The sequence below is a fragment of the Lonchura striata genome, chromosome 2 (genome assembly GCF_046129695.1).
Source record: "Lonchura striata isolate bLonStr1 chromosome 2, bLonStr1.mat, whole genome shotgun sequence".
Lineage (NCBI taxonomy): Eukaryota > Metazoa > Chordata > Aves > Passeriformes > Estrildidae > Lonchura > Lonchura striata.
The window spans coordinates 114675776-114697678 of NC_134604.1; the positions used below are offsets into that span (position 1 = coordinate 114675776).

The following is a 21903-nucleotide window of genomic DNA, read 5'->3' on the forward strand; positions in this document are numbered from 1 at the left end:
ACTAAAAACCAACTGCGAATTTCCAACATGAAGCTGTTTCTGTAACAGAAAACCACTGTTTGAGAGGTGCCTTCCTTGGCTGGAATTGTGCACTTTAACATGAATCATTCTCAGTAAAATGTCACAGAATCCCCAAATCCCTGGGGCTGGCAAAGCCCTCCCAGCCCATGGAGTCCCAGCTGGGCCCCATGCCCACCTTGTCCCCAGCCCAGAGCACTCAGTGCCACCTCCAGGGGACACCTGCAGGGATGGGCACTGCAAAGCTCCCTGGGCAGCCCCTGCCAGGGCCTGAGCACCCTTTCCATGGGGAAATTGCTGCTGCTGTCCCAGCTGAGCCTGCCCTGGCCCAGCCTGAGGCCGTTCCCTCTCCCCCTGGCTGTCCCCTCCTGGCAGGAGCTGTGCAGAGCCACAAGGTTCCCCCTGAGAGAATTCCAATAAATAAATTATGCAAAAGTCAGGCTAAACACCAACTACCCTCAGGAGATCAATTCTCAGCAGTATCTCTATTCTGCAGCCACTTCCTTGTGTATTTTTGAACAGAAAAGACATTTCCTTTCTATCCAGAAGTTCCAGACTGATCTTACTGGGATGAATTTGTTCTATAAACCAACACAGCACGTTTTGTGTCACCAGGCTGGAGTTTGCACTCACTCCCTCATAAGGAAGGATGTTCCTGATGGGCTTCGACAGGAATTCTTCCACAGAGGATCTTTCAAAAGTCTTTTTTTTTTTTTCAGTTGTCCAGTATAAAGTATAAGCACATGGATGGTGTGATGAAAACAAGGATGGCAGAGTGATAAATAATGGAGATGAAGTCGCATTTCCAGGTGAATCCAGCCCTCGTGGCATCCAGGCACCACGGTACTTACAGGATGGAATCCTAAATCCTGGCAGAGCAGCCATTCCCCAAGGACTGAGCAATCAGGATGGAGAACCATCTAAATTTACAATCTTTTAATGCAAAGAACTGAGGCTGAAAGGTTGGAAATTGCAATCCTGGTAGGGATAAACAGATGAGGAACCGAGTGAGAGGTCCAAGGATGTTCCTGCACCTCCTGCACGCACCCAGCAGGACTGACAGGGGCTGTGTGCAGCAATTCCAGCTTTTACAATGGGCTTGGAAACACCTGAGGATCCAGAAGAGCCATGAGAGCTTTACAGTGAAAGGATTTAAGGAGGTTAATCAAGTGAGCGTATTTTTACGTGGAATAGTTTCAAACTGGAGTTGTTACTCCTCGTCCTGCCAGGCTCTGGTGGCCACCAGCTGTAACTCAGCAGTCCCAGAGCTCAAGGAGGACTGGAAATCACCTGGCTGAATCACTCCAGAGACACGGAAAGCTGGCAGAACCTACAGGAAAATCAGCTTTTTCCAAACTAGGTCCTACTGCACCCAAAGCCAGGGAGTTGGGGAGGCAGGAGGAGCTGGGCTGGGCTCTGGGGATACCGGCAGGCCAGTCCCAAAATCCCATCCACGGCCTCAGAACCAGCTCACCTGGGACTGTGCAGAGCACATCACAACTAACATCACACTAAGAGATGAGGATTAAAGAACCCAAACTACAAGCACAGTCCATGAGAATCAAGCAGAGCTGTGTTCACACATCAGGGATTTGCAGACCTCGCTGGTTTTCAATTAAAAACTCCAAATTAGCTGTTACGCCTCCAACTTTTACTTTCATATTTTTAAGTCTGTTTCAATGTATCTGATATTTACATATTAGAGTATAATTATACCTACCATACCATGGCTTGGAGTAGGTTAATTGCATAGGAAGACTTACTACGTTTACATTTTTCTTTGTTTTTTTTTTTCTTAAATTACTCTTTTTTTTTTCTTTTTTTTTTTTTCCCTTTTTAAAAAGCACAGTAAAGAGTCTGAGGACAAATTATTCAACTGTTTATCATACATAAGACTGCATGACTATAATACAAAGGGCTTGTCTTTTCATTTAACGTTACAATATACACAGCAAGTCCGGACTAGATCTTACAATCTGAACACAGGTATTTAACCTTTTCCATGCTGTTTATGTTTACAATGCACAGAAGTCCTGTAACCAAACTGTGTAGTAAAGCACACAAAACTGGACTGTAACATAACACAGTATGCAGAAGCACTGGATTTTATGATTTTTTTTTTTTTCCTGCTTGATGTAGAGGTTATTTCTTTGAACTGCTTTAGGTTTGGTGGGGTTTTTTTTGTTGGTTTTTTGGCGCTTGCTAAGGGGTGGCAACCAGAGCGCGTGGTGTTACCCAGATTCCATATTACCCTTATATTCCTAGACAGCAGTAAGAACTGGATTCCTTTTATTTTATATTGCTAAACTCAGCATTCTTTTCTAAGGTGACAGCCTTCCAAATCCTGTAAACTCCTCTGAATAACTGAGCTTCAAAAGAAAAACAAACAAACAAAAAAAACGGGGGGGGGAAAAAAAATCCGCTTTCATCCACAGGGTTGATGTGTCGGTATAAAAAGAAGTATTTGATTAGGAAAAACATGATTTACAAAAACAATGCTAATCCCAAGGATTTGTTCCTTGACATGGTAGTCAGCTGCTGTGTTGCCACTGTGAGTATAAAAAAATTCCACCTTTTTGACTGAAAAAAACGACTTGGCCGCATGGAATTGACCATTTGCTGCTAAAATTGACTTTTCCAAGGGCTTACTGGCAGAGGTAGATCACTGCTTCTGTAAGAGAGGATGGGCAACACTGTTCATCTGGGATGAGCAATCAAGGAACTCACCTTCATCCTTTCACCAAGATTTTTTTCCTCACACAGCTTTTCTTTTATTTTTCCTTTTCCCGCAACAACAACAAAAAAAAAATCTCTTGGATGGGCCCGTAAATTTTGCAACTGCCAAGCTGACTGTGTTATATTAAGGCAGCATTACCCAAAAATTAGGCACCTGTTAAATACAGCCTGCTAACCTCAGGTCTCCCGTGAGGGTTTTGCTTTACTCAGCCTATTATTTTTTTTGGACCTGTTCATGCAATCGAGGTCTTTGCCTTCAAGTTTACAATTTTGTTAATAAGGAATACAAGAATCAACTGCTGGTTTCATAGCTTCTGGATCTAGTGTCCCTTTTAACCTTCAGAAGCCTGAACACATTGATAATGTAACAGATGTTATAGTCTCCAAGTAGATGTCAATCTATTATCTTCAGTACACAGATTGCTGTAAATGTATTGGCTATGAATTCAACAACAGTTCCAGTTTTGTTTAAGCAATAGTACAGCCATAATTTTTCAACTGACATTTAAAAATGGTCTAGTTACACCTTGTGTCAAAGTGCAGAACTGCTACATTATTGGTTACAGACATCTATGTGCTATAAAAACAGCTTTGGTACAATAAATTATCAAAAAAGAAAATAAATTTTTGTAAAATTCACAGCATAATTGTGAGGCAAAAAAGCAGTCACATAAAATTCTGCATTTTTTTTTTTTTTTAAAAATGTTCAGGATGAACAGAAGACGTCTTTGTGCAGAAGTAATGGTGGAGAAAACCACGTGCCGAGAAAAAGCAAAAGAAAAAAGTAAAAAGCAGGAAGGGACACAGTTGTAGCTATTTCCATCAAACGCAAACCACTACTCCTGTGACCTTCAACCAATAAGGAAGTCAACTTTATGACACACGCAAAGTGACCTTGCAATACCTTACAATAAGTGGGTCACAAAAGTCTATTTTTAAAAGAAAGGCCTCTTGAATTACCCATTCTCTGTGTTTTCAGCATTAAGGACTGTCTGCAAAAGCATGTCCAAAAGTGATTGCATCTGAAATGGTAGGCTCTTCTAACTTAAGAGTCCAAATCCATAAGGCCAAAGGTTATCCCAAAGACCACCACTTAGACCTCCCCAGGACTGGCCAGGACCGACCCGTTGATTGCTTCTCAGTGCACCTCAGTTATGAAACCAGTCAGATTTCCATCCTAACTGCCCGTGGGCTCCAAAAGGTGGCACCCACAGAATTCCCATCACAATTGCTGCTTTGATCCTCAGTAGATTCAGAAAAGGAGAGTTCTGCTCACCGCCACTTCGCATGCTCAATGTGCCTCACAAACTCCGTCACAACCGTCCCTTTTTACAGCTGAAGAATAATATATTTGTGTAATCTGAAGGTCCCTCTTTCTTACAGTACTGCGTTTCTGTGCCCATGGTTGTTTGGGGAACTAAAAAAAATATATATATTACTCACTCCCCCTCCCACCCAAAAAATTTCAAAGGGCCTTTTTTTAGAAATCATGTGCAATGCCTTTAAAAAGAAACTAGTTTGCAACTATGACTAACATTTGAACAATAACCCCTGTCGAATGAGAGGGAAAAAAAAAAAAAAACCAAAACCAATTTTTAAATTTAAAAAATCAAAACCCCTCCCCAAAAAAACCAAACTATGACTAGGTTGTGGTGAGTTAAAATGGGGGAAGCAAAAGATGAACACCACTAAGCTATCCATTAAGGTGGGTCCAGACATGGCTCTTAAAAAAATTAAACCAACCAAAAAAAACCTCCCCCCAGCAAAAAAAACAACCAAAAAAAAACTTCATTGTCCCTTTGCAATCTTTTCAAGTTTAAAAAAATAGTCAACTTTGCCCTCCTGTAGCGGTTCAGTGAGTTTATCTCCTTCTGATTCAAGCAGCTTTGCACTTTGTTTTTTTGGAAAAACACCACTTCTATAAAAACACACAAGAAACAAACTTAGTTTCAGTTTAGTCACGAGCTAGCCACAGGACTTTGCTGAACACAAACTCCTGTCATGGGAGACTCTTCTCTATCAATGCCTTGCCTCATGGCAAGGTGTCCTTCAGTCATGTAATGAGCAGGACCTGTATTAGCAGAAAACTGGTACGTGGGATGTCCAGCTATGCCAGTTTCTTGGCGCGGATTAGAGTAGACTGTTAAATTCATGTCCATAGCTCCGTTCTGTCCAAAGTCCAAGGTATTAGCAGCCACTGGGCGGTTCTGATAGGCCTGATTGCCTTGGTTACCAGTAGAGGAGGAAGATGTAGAGGAAGAAGTAGTTGAGGAAGACAGGGATGTCATGGAGTGGTGACTGTGGCCCACCTCCATAGAATCCTGGGTGGAGGAGCTGTTTGTTGGAGAATTGTAGACTCTCGGCCTGGTCCGGCTGCCCAAGGCTTGCTGTCCATGGTGGTGGTGGTGGTGGTGGTGATGGTGGTGGTGGTGGGAGCTGTTGCCGTGGTGATGGTGTAATGCGTTCTGTTGCTGAGGGTTTACATGGAAGGTGGTTTCTTGAACCGGGTGGTTCTCGACGGTGACCTGGGTGGGAGCTTCGGTGGCGGTCCAACCGATGGGAGGGGGAAACTGCTGCCGAACCTGCAAAATTCCAATTAAAGTGCTCACTCAAAGCTGGCGTTTCACCCAGTCACAGAATCACAAGGGTTGGAAAAGACCTCCGAGATCATCCAACCTCTGGTCATCTTGTCAACCGAGTGTCACATCCACTGGGTTCTTGAACAACACGTGAGAGATTAAGTTATTTGTATTTATGCCAATTTTAAAAACGTTAACCAAGCCTTGAAGTTGCACGATTATTCTAGAAATGCAGGCATGTACTGAAGAATAATTTCCAATACTTTTCTATATGAGAGATTAAGTTATTCGTATTTATGCCAATTTTTAAAAATGTTAACCAAGCCTTGAACTTGCACGTTACTCTAGAAATGCAAGCATGTACTTAAGAATAATTTCCAATACTTTTCTATCTTGAACAATATATGAGAGATTAAGTTATTTGTATTTATGCCAATTTTTGAAAACATCAACCAAACCTTGAAGCTGCACCATTATTCTAGAAATGCAGGCATGTACTTAAGAATCATTTCCAATACCTTTCTATATATACCTTAAGAAAAATGAATGCACATCCTGGATGTTATTTTCAAACATTTAAAGAAAATCTGGTAAGTGACTTTGCTGTCAAAATTATAGGAGCAGCTTTACATTATAGTGATAATAACTATCACTTATTGTGTAGCTGTACAACACTTAGAAAAATAAAACCCTGACCTCTCGATGAGGAGCCTGGAGACAACAAGCAAAGCACATGAAATTAAAATGTTGTAGCTCATACCTTGAAAGGTGCCAACAGCATTACAGGAACCACTGGAACAACACAGCTGATTAAAGGCTACTCAAAAAGCAAGGTCTGCTGATTGCCTACATGGGGAGAATCTATGTTTTTTTCTGTCCTGCACTAGGATGTTGTGCATTACCTGTGGGCTGTGTGTTTCACAGTCCATAGCTTGCACAGCAGCGGTGAAGTGCCCACCGCTGTGCCGATGCTGGTGCGTGGGGTCCGACCGCGCCCTCCCGCTGTTGCTCGTGCCAGAAGATCCACCTGGAAAACCCCAACACGCTCAGTGACTAAAGGGACACAGAATTTACAGCTATCAAACAATGGCAGTAGAAAGGTTTTATAAAGGGAATATAAAGTTATATACTATATAAAGTTATAATGTTTTATACTTCAAGGGGAAAGTATAGGATCAATGTTAACCACTCACATTTTTGCTCATCTAGTTGGGTTTTTGGGGGTTTTCTGTTTATCTCTTCCAGCTGATTAAAATAATTGTTTAGTGATCATGACTGATATTTTTTGACAGTATGGAAAAAAAATTAACAGTTCACAGAATTATGGAATATTCTGAGTTGGAAGGGACCTACAAGGAACATCCAGTCCAACTGCACAGACACCCCCAACAATCCCACCGTGGGCATCCCTGACAGCGCTGTCCAAATGCTCCAGGAACTCTGGCAGCCTCGGGGCTGTGCCCATTCAGTGCTCAACATTAGGGAGAAGAATTTTATCCCCTGTTCATGACCAAAACCCACCTGAGCTTGAAGAAGTACTAGAGGTGGTTCCTGAAGACTGTGACTGCTCCATGGCAGGACTTGTGGACACGCTGTTACTCGTGTTGGTACCTTCATCCGCCGTTTTCTTGAAGAAACTGTGCTGCAGGGCGTAGTAGGGCTGGATTCGTGTCTTGGGGTCATAGTCAAGCATCCTTAAGATGAGGTCTTTGAACTTCAAGTAGTCAGCTACAGTATGACCTGACTCCCCAGCACGGCGCCCACCCGGCCCTCCTGTCTCAACTCCCAGGATGTTGTGGAGTTTGCGAGTTCCCGGTGGTTTGTATTCCTGTGGGGAGGGAGGAATGGCTCGGAATCAGTGTGTGAAGCACAGACCCTGTATCAAAACTCAAATCAAATCAGGAAACTGCTCAACACGACAGGAAATGTTGTTTAATTGACAAGACAGAACAAAATAAAACAACAAAGCTGCATTTTCAATAAGACGATGAAAATCAAAGTAACAACTCGCCATTTTACATATTTTTAGATATATTTATTATTATCCCAATTGTTTTACCTACCCTTTTTCCATCTTTGGTCTTCTTCAAGTTCCAAGTGCTATCTGGCAACTTCTCAAAGAACTTTCTTGCTTTGGGTGCTTGGTCAAGGATGTGGGTTGGTGGTATCCCCAAAACTTCCACTATTTTATTCATCTGATCCACCTGTCCCAAATAAAATGGGTTGGTGAAGGACAAGTGACAGCCAGCCCAGCTGTGACACAAATGTCACCTACTCACTCAAGTTGTAAATTAATTAATTTAAGAAAAATTTAATATGGACAAAACAAATTAATGAGTAAGAGGGAGACACAGAAAATTATGAACAGGTAATTTTGGGTCCTGACAGAAGTCCTGTTAGTGATGTCTAATCCTTTCAGAATTACCAGATTTGCCTGATTTATGCATTCCAATAAAGAGATGAAAATCATGATGGGGATTAAGAACAAAAAAACAACAGTTCCTGGTAGACAACTTACCTCGTTTGCCCCACTAAAGAGAGGCTCTCCAGTGTGCATCTCGACCAAAATACACCCAAGGGACCACATATCAATTGCAAGGTCATAAGGCATTCCCAGTAGCACCTCTGGTGATCGATAAAAACGACTCTGGATATATTGGTATATCTGCAAGAAAAGCATCTCCAAGTCACAATCACACGCAGCATCCAAAAGGAATGAAAATCCCAAGTGGTAAAACACAGCTGCCATGAAATCCCATTTTGTTGCAGGGAAAGATGAGGTATCAGGGGTAATAAAATCTGTACATATATTACAGTAATAAAAGCATCTATTTGTTAATTTTTAGGAAAATATTATGCTCACGAAAAAAAGCAAGAAGTTCAGCTTAAGTCATGTCATGTTTTTGTAACTGTGATTCTTAATATTTCAAAATTATTTTATTATTGATAAATACATTATTTATCCATGATTTGGATAAATAATTCAGATGTCATTTCACCTCCTGGTGTCTTCCTTAAGCCCTTCCTTTTAGTTTATAGCAAAAAGTTATTTTATTAATCTAAATCTCTGTCTCATTGCTGCTTTCAATATTCTGATCCATTCTTCCTAAATTTGCAATGGGGTGCTACTGACCAGTGCCAGCTCCTCAAGAGACAACTGGGGCACTTTTGGTGAAGTTAGTCCATGAATTCCTGAATTCTTTTCCCACACATCCAATCTGCAGTGTCACTAATCATTAACAGGTAACATGCTAAAGGTATGCTCATGGAAAGAGGAATATAGATGGAATAAGATAATAATAAAGGAGTATTTTATTTATTTATTTTTACTTAATTTTTTTTTCTTTTATTTATTAGCACTGCAGATTTCTACACCCAAGTGCTGGTGCATTCTCCACTGATAGCACAAAAACACAGCCAAGGAGAAAGAAAAAAAATGGAAAATTTATCATATGGTGGATTTTTAGCTACTGGGGCACTAAGGGAATTGGAGGATTGTTGAATTGTTAAAAATAAGGTGTGGATGTGACACTTTTGGACTTGGTTTAGTGGTGAACATGGTGCTGCTGCTTCATGGCTGGACTTGATCTTAAAGATCTTTTCCAACCTTGACAATTCTGGGATTCTGACACTCATATTTAAAGCTCTTGTGGACTGTGGATCTCTACTTAAAATCGAGTTATTATTTTAAAACCTCATTCATCCTGAATGAAGTTTCAATGAGCTAGATGAGTATTATAACTTAAAAATCCTGCATTTTTCCAGCAAGAAATGCGCAGATTTTCCCCCAAACTCACCCTCTGGCCAAGCTGACACGAACTGCCAAAATCCACGATCTTGATGGCGCTCCTTTTGGGGTTGCAGAGCAGGATGTTCTCTGGTTTTAGGTCACAGTGAATGATGCTGAGCTCGGGGGTGGCCAGGAAGAGCAGGGCCGTGCACATCTGCTGCGCGAACTTGCGCGTCAGGTTGAGGGACACGCCGCGGAAGTTGGTGTTCCTCAGCAGGTCGTACAGGTTGTAGGACAACATCTCAAACACCAAGCACAGGTGGTTCCTGAACATGAAGTGACGCTTCAAATGCACTGGGGAAAAGGGGGAAATGTCATTAATACACGTGGGAATCTGTGGTATTGATGATTCCAGGATTGTAGAAAGTCTCTGTCTGTCAGCCCCGCTGCCAAAGCAGAAGCCAGAATTGGTCTGTGCTGGTTTCCAGGTTGTTTATTCTGTTTATCTCTCACATGTTCTGCTGCCCTGCCCAGCTCTGTCCTGCAGGGCAGCGTGTGGGGCTCTGCCCTCAGTGGGATGTGACAAACATTCAATACCAGAAACTCCCTGGGCTGCATTTACAAGAACGTGCCAATATCTGTCACCTACGTTGGACAGTGTGTCCCCAGCCTGAACCAACAGAAAAATGCCAACACCACAGTGAGACATGGAGGGCATGAAGAAGGAGAAAAAGGACAAGGCACACCCAATTTCCTCCATCTTGTCCCCTTTGGACCCCTCATCTAGAATCCTAAAATTTGACTTTTGCACCCATGCCACACTTAATTATTACTGATATTAAACACTCAAGAGCTGGTAATTCATCCTGTAAGGTTGAAAACTCTTTTTCATGGACAGAGATCACAGCCAGTGTCTCTGGGGGCTCTGTCCAGGGGGGTTCCTGACCCCTGCCAGGGCAGCCAGAGGGATGCCCTGGACTCCCACAAATACACACTGAGAATGATGGGTTAATTACAACACAGCATGTAGGAAGGAGAGTCAATAAAATAACAGAACATCCTTTTTCTTCCCTGGTTCTGTGGTGTTTACAAAATATTTCTGCCATGCTTGGAGGACAAGAGGACATTTGCACATCCTCAGGTGCACCTCAGTAAAACTGGAAAATCTTCTGAAATCTTTTAAATGCTTTCATCAATGTGTAGGAAGCTGAGCACTGAATAAAATAAGTGCATTGAGTATTTTCCTTGTTCTGTGTTATTTATAAAATATTTCTGCCATGCTTGGGGTACAGAGGGACATTTTACACATCCTTGGGTGCAAAGACTTGTGAAAACTTTTAAATGCTTTAATCAATGTGTAGGAAGCCGAGCGCCGAGTACAATAAGAATATCCGGGTTTTCCCTGGTTCTGTGTTATTTACAAAATATTTCTGCCATGTTTGGAGCACAAGAGGACATTTCCACATCCTCAGGTGCACCTCAGTAAGGCTGAATTAATCAAAAACTTGTGAAGGGATATATTACCAAATTAAGTTATCATTGCCTTATGTGTAGAGAGGAAATATTTAATTGTGAGAATAATTTAAAATACACTATGACATCACTGCAATTTATAAACTGATCAATTAATAAAACTGATCAATATCCCCAAGGAATTGTATTCATTTCCTTCAGGCACAATCTCAGTTTATGAAAGAAACCAATCCAAGCCTTTTTTTATTTTCATTAAATAAGTGAAATATTCATCACATTCCTCTGTTCAGAGACCAGCAGGGTTTGCCATTCTCAAATCTTCATCTGCCACAAAAAAAAAATTAAATAGGAAAAACATTTCAGAGAAAAAGCAACACTCTCCCCTTTCTGGCACAATAAAATCTTGAATATGAGCACCATGAGAATTCAGACTTTTAATTAAGGTGGATTTTTGGTCAACCTGGTGTCCATGGATTTGTTTTCTCCATTATCCCAGAGCAGTTCCTTCTGTGTCCTTTACAACTCACCTGAGAGGGCACGTTTTGCTCCCAGCCTGATGCCATTTCTTGCCACAGATCCTTCTCCAAATTCCTGTTCTCTCACCTTTGGAATTCTCCTCCCACCATTCCATTTCCTGCTGAGCTTCCTACACTTGATTCCAACTCCTCCCCACACTTCCTGAGCTCGTTGGACCCACCAGATTGGCAGGAACCACCAAATATCATCACAAATATTCCAAAACAGATTTGGCAATCAGCTGGAAGCAGCCTGAGCTCTACAGCAAGTTCTAAACCGTTCATCATACAACAAAAATGAGGAGCAATTCATTCAATACCTATGTAGTACTTCATCTCAGTGTCATGTTTGTTCATCAGCTCCAGCAGTCTCACTTCAATCTGGGCCTGGTTTAGGAAAGCCTTCTTGTTTTTGATGATTTTGATGGCCACCCACTCCTGCTCCACTCGGTCATAAGCCTTCACAACCTGCAAGAGAAGCCAATTCCATCAGGAAAATCCAACTTCCAAACCCCACCCAAACTCCCTTGTTCACCTTTTTGAATTCAGAATTCTCCTTTTTAATTCTATTTTTTTTCTGGTGATACAATAAAGCTACAACTCATTTGGTGATGCTTATTGCAGTGATGTCACTTTATATGCAAATAAAATTGTCTAAGCCAACAGTGTAAAAGGACTGGTAAATCTGAGAGAAACAAAAACCAACAAAATAAAAGCTCCATCCTCCTTCCAAACTTGGCTAAAGCTTCAACCACTCAAAACAAATGCTGCTAATGACATTTATAGGAGGTAAGATCCAGCACTAACTATTGTTTTAAGTTAAAAACCCAATTCAAACGAAAAGCCTGACTCAAACTAAAAACCTAACTCAAACCAAAACCAAACTCAAGTTAAAAAAGTCAACAGATGGCAAAAGGTGGAGTATTTCTCGTTGTAAAATGCTACAGACACTGATATATATTCAACTGTTTTCTGTAGTAACATGAAATAGCACAAAATATGAGTGTCTGAAGAGGCACTCAGGGTAAAAGGAGTGAGAAAAGAGAGTTTTCATTTCAAAACAAAGCAACAACAGCACTTCAAATTAAACACAAATGATATAAATGATATAAAATGTTACGTAATGTTATATAAATATATATAAAAATGATATATAACGTTTATACCAGAAATGATATGAACACCTAAGGAGCCATTACCTGTCCAAAGGATCCTTTGCCGATTAAAGAGTCGATTTCATAACGGTCCATCCACTTCTCCCCATTTTTCACAATGTAGTCGTAGTTGTCATCATCATAACCATCATTGTAAACTTTCCTCTCCTTTTTGTGACTGGAATCATCTCCCTGGCCCTGCTGATGCCGCCGTTTTTTTTTTGCATAGTAAACCTGGAGAGGAAAAGGAGCTTCCTTAAGAGCCCAGCTTAGAACAGCAGCTCAAGAAAGAGGACAATCAACTTTTATTCAGCATCCTGTGGTTTGAAAGTGCAACTTCTGCAAGTGGAAAAACAAGCAATCCTCTCCTCCTATTGCTGTGTTTGAAGCCAGGTCATAATTCCAAAGGAAAGTCTTGAATAATTGAAGAATTGGGAAAGCAGAGCTGAATAAATAACACTAAAAGTAATAGTAATAACTCTGATAAATGTACTAACACTAAAAGTAATAGTAATAACTCTGATAAATGTGCTAACACTAAGAAATAATTGTAATAACTCTCATAAATGTACTAACACTAATAAATAATCTCTGATAAACGTAGTAACACTGATCTCTGGAGTTCACAGGTGTCAAAGGAACAGAAACACCCCAGCACATTGTGCACACAGTAAAATTCAAAATGCTAACTAGCCTGGGAACAAGAATTACCACTTGATGTTCCCACAAGACTGGGAAAGAATTCCAAGGAAGTCATTAATCACCATAAGAATCCCTTCACATTCCCTTTATTTGTCAAAGTTTGAAACTAAGTGATGCTTTCCTGTATTAACCTGAACAACTTTGTATTTTCCATTTGTCTATAAAATTTAATTCAATAATTAAGGGAAAACGCTTCAGCATTTTCCTTATAAGCTCTTAGAAACATTAATGAAGTTTGATTGAGCTCATGGTGCTTGTGCCACTTGTGTCTCCTTGTCCTGCAAGCTCAACATTTGTTTATAAAACAACAGAAAATAAATCCCAGGATAAAAGATTTCCTGTGTGCTGGACAGAAACAGGACCACGACAGTCATGACCTCAAACAGGACGTGAACAACTGAGAGAAAATTCGAATTTTTGGATCTCTTGATGAGGTTGTTTGCAGAAAATCCATTTAAATCATGTATTGTAACAAACATCAGTGCACACTGAAGGCAGCTGCAGCAATTACCTCATTAATATGCTTGTATGTTTTGATCAAATCTACGGAGAGTTTCCTCAGTGGAGCAGTGGCTGGATCACGAAAAGTTTGGGGCATCCGCCTCTGGAATGGGAATATGACAGAAATTAAAACAAAAATAGGAATTTAATGGTATAGTTACTACATCAAATTGTGAAATGCCTCACAGAAATTAGTTATTTAAATGAGACAGTTTTTTTTAAAGCGACAGTAAAAAAATTCCCACACCCTGCTTAGTTATTTTTTAATATATTTTTTAATATATTAAGAATTTTTTGGAAAAGAGTAAATTCCAAGATTCCTACCTGTCCTGCCACTACCCCCAACAGGTTTAATCCAAATCTCCTCTAACTCTGAAGACTCTCCTCCATCCCTCCTCCCCCTCAGGACTGACTCATGAACTGTCACCATATTTAAGGTACAGCTCCAAAGGAACTTCACAGCAAGCTCCTCTGGAAGTTCACACAAACTGCTGGAGAGCTGGGCCAGCTCACCACATCCAACTGCATTAAATTCCAAATAAAACCAAAATCCAGGACTACCAAGAGACAAAACAGCTCCAAAGGCTGTGTCCAGCACTGCTGGAAAAGTTCTGGGAATTCTGTCCCACCCAGCCAGAGTCTGATGGGGACTCAGGAGAGTGGCTGATCCCTCAGCCTGCTCCTCTCTCCATCCCAGAGCACAGGGCACAGGGCTGTGTCCAGCTGGCTCTGGAATACCCCAGGGAGGAGAGCCCCGAGCCTCTCTGGGCTCTGCTCAGGGCTGGCACTGCCCAGGGCAGAAGTTGTGCCTCCTGTGCAGGGAATTGCTGGGCTCAGCCCCTGCCCGGGGCTCTGGGGCCATCGCTGGGCCTGGAGCAGAGCCTGGGGCTGCTCTGACCTCCTGCACACAGGGACAGACTGGGACAGACTGGGACAGACTGGGACAGACTGGGACAGACTGGGACAGACTGGGACAGCCAGGGACAGCCAGGGACAGACTGGGACACACAGGGACAGACTGGGACAGACAGGGACACACTGGGACAGACTGGGACAGACTGGGACAGACTGGGACACACTGGGACACACAGGGACAGACTGGGACAGACAGGGACACACTGGGACACACAGGGACAGACTGGGACAGACTGGGACAGACTGGGACACACTGGGACACACTGGGACAGACTGGGACAGACTGGGACAGACTGGGACACACTGGGACACACAGGGACAGACTGGGACAGACAGGGACACACTGGGACACACAGGGACAGACTGGGACAGACTGGGACAGACTGGGACACACAGGGACACACAGGGACAGACTGGGACAGACTGGGACAGACTGGGACACACAGGGACAGACTGGGACAGACTGGGACACACAGGGACACACTGGGACAGACTGGGACAGACTGGGACAGCCAGGGACAGCCAGGGACAGACTGGGACACACAGGGACAGACTGGGACAGACTGGGACAGACTGGGACACACTGGGACACACTGGGACACACTGGGACACACAGGGACAGACTGGGACAGACTGGGACACACAGGGACAGCCAGGGACAGACTGGGACACACTGGGACAGACTGGGACACACTGGGACACACAGGGACAGACTGGGACAGACTGGGACAGACTGGGACACACAGGAACACACAGGGACACACAGGGACACACAGGGACAGACTGGGACAGCCAGGGACACACAGGGACAGACTGGGACAGACTGGGACAGACTGGGACACACTGGGACACCCAGGGACACCCAGGGCTCAGCCCCTCTCCCTGGGCTCTCTCCAGGCTGAGCAGCCCCAGCTCCCTCAGCCTTTCCTGGGCTGGAGCTGCTCCAGGCCCTTGCTCAGCTCCAGGAGCTCCTGGCCCTGCTGTGCTGAGGAGCCAGAGCTGGGCACAGCACCCAGAGGTGCCCCAGGGCTGGGCACAGCACCCAGAGGTGCCCCCAGAGCTGGGCACAGCACCCAGAGGTGCCCCAGGGCTGGGCACAGCACCCAGAGGTGCCCCCAGAGCTGGGCACAGGGCAGGGTCACCTCTGGCCCGCTGGCAGTGCCCATCCCGATGCTCCCCAGGACACTCTGCTGGCCTGGGGACAGCTCGGTGTCCCCAGCAGGTCACCCCCAGCCTGGGCTGCTGCCTGGGGTTGGTTCCCTCCAGGTGCAGGACAGAAAAGCTCAGGGTGAGTTTAAGCAATTCCATTCCTTGTTCTGTGTATTTTTTATGTTTTCTATCAGAATTCTTGAACTAATGAATGAGTTATTAAATGGAGGTGCCCAAGGAAGGTCTGGAGGTGGCACTCAGAGCTCTGGGCTGGGGACAAGGTGGGGACAAGGCAGAGCTGGGATTCATCTTGGAGACCTTTCCCAACCTAAATGATCCTGGAATTCTGTGATAGGAACTTGAAAAAGCAGAAGTCACCTTCTGTGACTGAAGAGAGCTTGCCATTGCCAAGTCCACCTGCTTTTCTATTTTTTATATAGGATAACTTAATACTTATAATGGTGGTTACATGAACAACTCTTTCTTTTCTTCCCCTCAATGACAAAATAAGAAGAATCACATCAAAGTGTCCCAAAAAAGGTCTCACAGAAAGAAATTATAAAGTTTGTGCTTCTGAAACTGGACATGCACTGAGGTACACGAGGGACCACCCTAGAAAGCCAAACTCCCATTCTCCTCCTGTGTGGGCAGGGGGGAAAAAACATTAATTTTATTTTATTACAAGTACAAGCACTTTGTAAACATCAGGAAACTGTCAGAAAGTTTCCTAAACAAACCATAGGACATTTACAAAAACATTTTTGTTTCTTCCTTTCATCTGGCAAACAAATGTGGCCCATGAAATAAACCACTCCTAAAGGGGATCTTTAGGTTCTCTCCCACAGCACTGAGCAGCAGCAAGTCCTGATCCAGCTGTTAAAGCATCTTCAAATCCAAGTATTTCCTTCAAATTCTTTAATTCTGACTGAGAGAATTTATTGGAATATGGGAACACTGGTGGGTTTTGTTGGTGAAAGAAACCAGGATGTGGCAGAGGAATATCAGGAATATTGGCAGGGCCCAGTCTCTGTCCTTGGCTGGATGAGCAGCACAGAGACTTGATTTTTGAGGGAAAAGTCTCAATATGGAAGAATTTAATAGTTAGACAAACTATTCCCACCAAAAAATTGCTCTAATTTGGAAAGGGAGTTTGTATGGCAAGTCTTGATGTTTATTTTCTAATTTATAAGTCAAATTTGCTTGCTTACTTCAAAAATAAGTATCTAATTTCTACTCTGAAAAAAACAGCTTTGTGAAAAATAAATTATCTGAATTATCATAATCCAAAAACTGTAAATCATATAAATTCTGCAGGCTACTGCAGGCAGTCCCTTCTTTAACAATTGTGCATTTTGACAGTCACACATTTCTGAGCACTTTCCTGAACTTCTATGAACTTTTCCCCTATTTTGCTCCCCTGGGTTCATAAAGTTTTGGGTTGAATTTTTTTCCTCACACTTTTATACTGTGAAATTTGTAAAATTCCCTCCTTTTTGACTCTTTGTTCCTGATGATGTCAGACCATGGAATGAAATAATTTTGTGTTTTATACAACAACACTGTCCAATCCTTTACTGCTGGGGTTACTCTGATTTCTGACTTGGATTCTGGGAATGCTCAAACACCAAAGAAAGGAGAAAAGAAAATATGGGGGAAAAGAGGGGGAAAGGGAGAAATGGGGAGGAAAGGAAAAGGTGAAAAGGGGAAGGAGAAAAGGAGAAAAGGAGAAAAGGAGAAAAGGAGAAAAGGAGAAAAGGAGGAGGAGAAGGAGAAGGAGAAGGAGAAGGAGAAGGAGAAGGAAAAGGAAAAGGAAAAGGAAAAGGAGAAGGAGAAGGAGAAGGAGAAGGAAAAGGAAAAGGAAAAGGAAAAGGAAAAGGAAAAGGAAAAGGAAAAGGAAAAGGAAAAGGAAAAGGAAAAGGAAAAGGAAAAGGAAAAGGAAAAGGAAAAGGAAAAGGAAAAGGAAAAGGAAAAGGAAAAGGAAAAGGAAAAGGAAAAGGAAAAGGAAAAGGAAAAGGAAAAGGAAAAAAAGGGGGAAAAAGGGGAAAAAAGGGGAAAAAAGGGGAGAAGGGGAAAAGGGGAAAAGGGGAAAAGGGGAAAAGAGAAAAAGGAAAAAGGAGAGAGGGGAAAAAGGAAAATAAAACTCCCATTTCACAAGCTTCAGTCTCTATCTGGTGGCCAGACAACAACACTGCAAGCCCAGATCTCCCTAAAACCAGAACACAAATCAATGAGATGCTGCATCTCAGTCTGAGAGACAAGAAACTCTTTTAATTACAATTATAAATTGTAATTAAATAATAATAAAATACCCACAAAAAGGCCCCATTTATGTGTCCTCAACACATTAGTGACAAAGCACATTTTATGGGAACTGTGACTTTTAACTCAGGGGTGCTGTTTGAATTCCCAGCCCTTTGGGATGGAACACATAACAAATTTTTCTCTTAATTTTCTTTTTTATCCAAATAGATAGCATGGTTCCTTTAAAAAATATTTTTATTTTGATTATGGAGAATCCTGAGCTGTTTATGGGATGCTTTAATTCAGATTTTTTTTTACAAAAAGAAAGCTCCACCAGCATCCACATTCATGAAAAGAAGAAAAAAAATATAAATTCAGCTTGTGTATAGCACATGTTCCATTTCACAAACAGAATAAATAATGAAGATTTCATTGTGTCAGGACAACTTTAGCAAGAATTCCAAGTGGAATTGTTTAACTGACCTGTGTGGCCACACTGATGACAGACACTGCTGAAGTTAAACCATCATTAATAATAATGTTGAACAGGTAGTGGGAATTAAGGATTTTAAACTGAATTAAGGATTTTAAACTGGTGCTACAACATGAACTTGGCAATAATCTTGCTGGGGTCAATAAAATATCTGGCCAAGATCTGGTCAGTAAAACCTCAAATCATGCAGATAATTATTTATATATAATAATATATAAAAATTATATCATATCTCTCTCTCTCTCTCTCTCTTTATATATATATATATATATATATATATATATATATATATATATATATATATAAAATCATGCTAATTATGTTAGATAAACAGAGCTAGAAATGTGTTTAACAGTCAGCCTGACCCTCCCATTCCAGGTATTACATGAAAGCTGAACTGCTGGAATTTGTTACTGTTTGTTACCAAAATCTCATCTCAATTCATTTATCAGGTAAATCAATTTCCTAATAATTTTGTAATTAAATCAAAAGAGTTTCAGACACTCTGAGCATCCATGGAGATAAACGGAGCAACAAAAAAAGAAAAAAAAAAAAAACCAAAACTTTGAAGTTGTGACAAGTTTTAAGCTCTTATCTTTCATTCCCATCAGGCTGAGTTGGACTCACAAGATGGAAGCAGTTAAAAGTGCACAGAGAAATATTAATTTATTAGCACTGCAGGAGAAAGATCCCAGAAATCCCAAATTTTCTGCTCTCTCTGGAACATCTGCTCCCACACTTCCCTGAAACTGCAGCACTCAGCAGCCACAGCCAAGAGCAGGACCCCTCCTGCCAGCACTATTTGGGAAATAAAAGCCTTAAAAAATAACTCCTGAAAATAAAAAAAATGTAAAAAGACAGAGCTGGAAGTTTTTAACTGTAATTTAAGACCTCATAAATAAGTGAAAAATGAAATAATCTGACTGGTCTTGGAGTATCTTCCTAGAATTCTTTGATGCTTGTCAGTGATGGGTTTGGGGACCAGAGCCAGAAAGCAATAAGTGCAAGAGAAAATGATGTAAATAATTTTTTAAGAGCAACTTGTATGTAATTATTTATATTATTTACATTTAATATAAATATAGATAATTTATATAATCTGAATATAAATTGTCATTATTGTTCCCTAAACTTTAATCTGCAACTGTGAATGATTCCCCAAGTACCAGAATATGGCCTGCAAGCCACTGCAAGCCCAAATGCAAGCAGGACAGAGCAGGAATAAACCAAATAAATTCACATGCAAGACCTGGCTTCCCTTTCTCTGCTTATGAATTAAAATCATTCCAGGAACCTGAACCAAACACTCCATAAAAAAAAAAAAGGAGTGAGTCTGCAGCGAAAACAAAAAAATTAAACTGATAATTGAATGTAATCTAAATACATAGATTACACAGAATTTGAATTGTATACAATTGTATACAATTTGAATTTTATACAATTTATATTGTCATTATTGTTCCCTAACCTTTAATCTGCAACTGTGAGTGATTCCCCAAAAACCAAAACATGGCCTGCAAGCCACTACAACCCCAAACCTAAGCAGGAATAAAACCAATAAATTCACACTCCCTTTCTGTGCTAATGAATGAAAATCATTCCAGGAACCTGAAGCAGACACTCCATAAAAAAAAAAAAGCAGTGAGTCTGCAGCAAAGACACAAAAATAACCTGATAATCCAATGTAATCTAAAAACATAGATTACATAGAAGTTGAACATAAATAGTCATTATTGTTCCCTAACCTTTAATCTGCAACCCAAAAACCAAAACATGGCCTGCAAGAGACCATAACCCCAAACCTAAGCAGGAATAAAACCAATAAATTCACACTCCCTTTCAGTGCTAATGAATGAAAATCATTCCAAGAATCTGAAGCAGACACTCCATTAAAAATAAAGCAGTGAGTCTGCAGCAAAGACAAAAAGATAGACTGATAATCTAATGTAATCTAAATACATAGATTTTATACAATTTGAATTTTATACAATTGTATACAATTTGAATTTTATGCTATTTATATTGTCGTTATTGTTCTCTAACCTTTAATCTGCAACTGTGAATGATTCCCCAAAAACCAAAATATGACCTGCAAGAGACCATATAACCCCAAATCTAAACAGGAATAAAATTAATAAATTCACACTTTCCGTGCTAATGAATGAAAATCATTCCAGGAGCCTGAAGCAGGCACTCCATGCACAGAAATAACCTCGCTGGAGCTCAGGGCTGGGTTTTTGGGAGCAGCAGCAGCTGCGGCCAGCAGAGGGGGGCTGCAGCTCGGGAAAGGCTCTGCTGCAATCCCCAGCTGGAAAATCCCGATTTTCCCAAGGCTCCATCCAGCTCCTGCAGCCAGCTCGCACCAGCAGGGCATTTTTGGGGGAAGAAATGGGCTTTTTAGGGCACGCACAGTGGGTGTTCTAGGGTATCTAAAGCTTTATTTTTAGGGCACACAAAGAAGTGACTTTTAGAGACCCAAAGAAGTTATTTTTAGGTACCTAAAAGAGTTACTTTTAGGGTACACAAAGAAGTTTTAGGGCACCCAAACAGTTTACTTTCAGGGCACCCAAGTGGATTATTTTAGGGCACCCAAAAATGTGACTGTTAGACTACCTAAATTAGTTACTTCTAGGGTAACCAAAGAAGTTATTTTTAAGTACCTAAATGAGTTACTTTTAGGGTACCCAAAGAACTTTTAGGGCACCCAAGTGGGGTATTTATGGGCACCCAAAAAAGCTACTTTTAGGGTACCTAAATGAGTTACTTTTAGAGCATCCAGAGAAGTTGCTTTTAGGACACCCAAGTGTTTTAGGATGTTTTAGGATGTTTTAGGACACCCAAAGAAATTTGTTTTAGGGATCCAAATGGGGTATTTTAGGACACCCAAATAAGCTACTTTTGGGGTACCTAAATTAGTTACTTTTAGGGCACCCAAAAAAGTTATTTTTAAGCTACCTAAATGAGTTACTTTTAGGGTAACTAAAGAAGTTTTAGGGCACCCAAACAGTTTACTTTCAGGGCACCCAAATGGGGTATTTATGGGCACCCAAAGAAGCTACTTTTAGGGTACCTAAATTAGTTACTTTTAGAGTGTCCAAAGAAGTTGCTTTTAGGGCACCCAAATAGGATGTTCTAGGGCACCTAAAGAAATTTGTTTTAGGGCATCCAAATGGGGTGTTTTAGGGCACCCAAAGAAGTTATTCTTAGGCTACCCTAAATGAGTTACTTTTATGGTACCTAAAGAAGTTTTAGGGCACCTGAACAACTTACTTTTAGGGCACACAAATAAGTTATTTTTAGGCTACCTAAATGAGTTACTTTTAGGGTACCCAAAGAAGTTTTAGGGCACTCAAACAGTTTACTTTTAGTGCACCCAAATGGGGTATTTTAGGGCACCCAAAAAAGTGACTTTTAGAGTACTTAAATTAGTTACTTTTGGGGCATCCAAAGAAGTTATTTTTAGGGTACCTGAGTTACTTTTAGGGTACCCAAAAAAGTTTTAGAGCACCCAAACAATTTACTTTTAGGGCAACCAAATGGGAGTATTTTAGGGCACCCAAACAAGCTACTTTTAGAGAATCTAAAATAGTTACTTTTAGAGCACCCAAAGTTACTTTTAAGGCATGCAAATTGGGTGCTTTAGGACACCCTAACAGTTTACTTTTAGGGCACCCAAATAGGGTATTGTAGGGCACCC

At 41.3% G+C, this 21903-nt stretch overlaps 1 protein-coding gene across 3 annotated transcripts in view; it reads right to left on the minus strand.

Moving 5' to 3' along the window:
* Positions 1 to 1876: 1876 nt before the first annotated feature.
* The window catches only part of DYRK1A (dual specificity tyrosine phosphorylation regulated kinase 1A), a 77859-nt gene continuing 57832 nt past the window's right edge, over positions 1877 to 21903 (minus strand). For all 3 annotated transcript variants that reach the window (XM_021527461.2, XM_021527460.3, XM_077781701.1), the window contains 9 exons: positions 13419 to 13511; positions 12251 to 12439; positions 11372 to 11519; positions 9131 to 9417; positions 7852 to 7998; positions 7397 to 7537; positions 6855 to 7161; positions 6236 to 6360; positions 1877 to 5336 (listed from right to left, as the gene is read on the minus strand). In XM_021527461.2, the coding sequence (XP_021383136.1) occupies positions 4713 to 5336; positions 6236 to 6360; positions 6855 to 7161; positions 7397 to 7537; positions 7852 to 7998; positions 9131 to 9417; positions 11372 to 11519; positions 12251 to 12439; positions 13419 to 13511 (2061 nt within the window). In that variant the 3' untranslated portion in view covers positions 1877 to 4712. The remainder of the gene's footprint in view (positions 5337 to 6235; positions 6361 to 6854; positions 7162 to 7396; positions 7538 to 7851; positions 7999 to 9130; positions 9418 to 11371; positions 11520 to 12250; positions 12440 to 13418; positions 13512 to 21903) is intronic.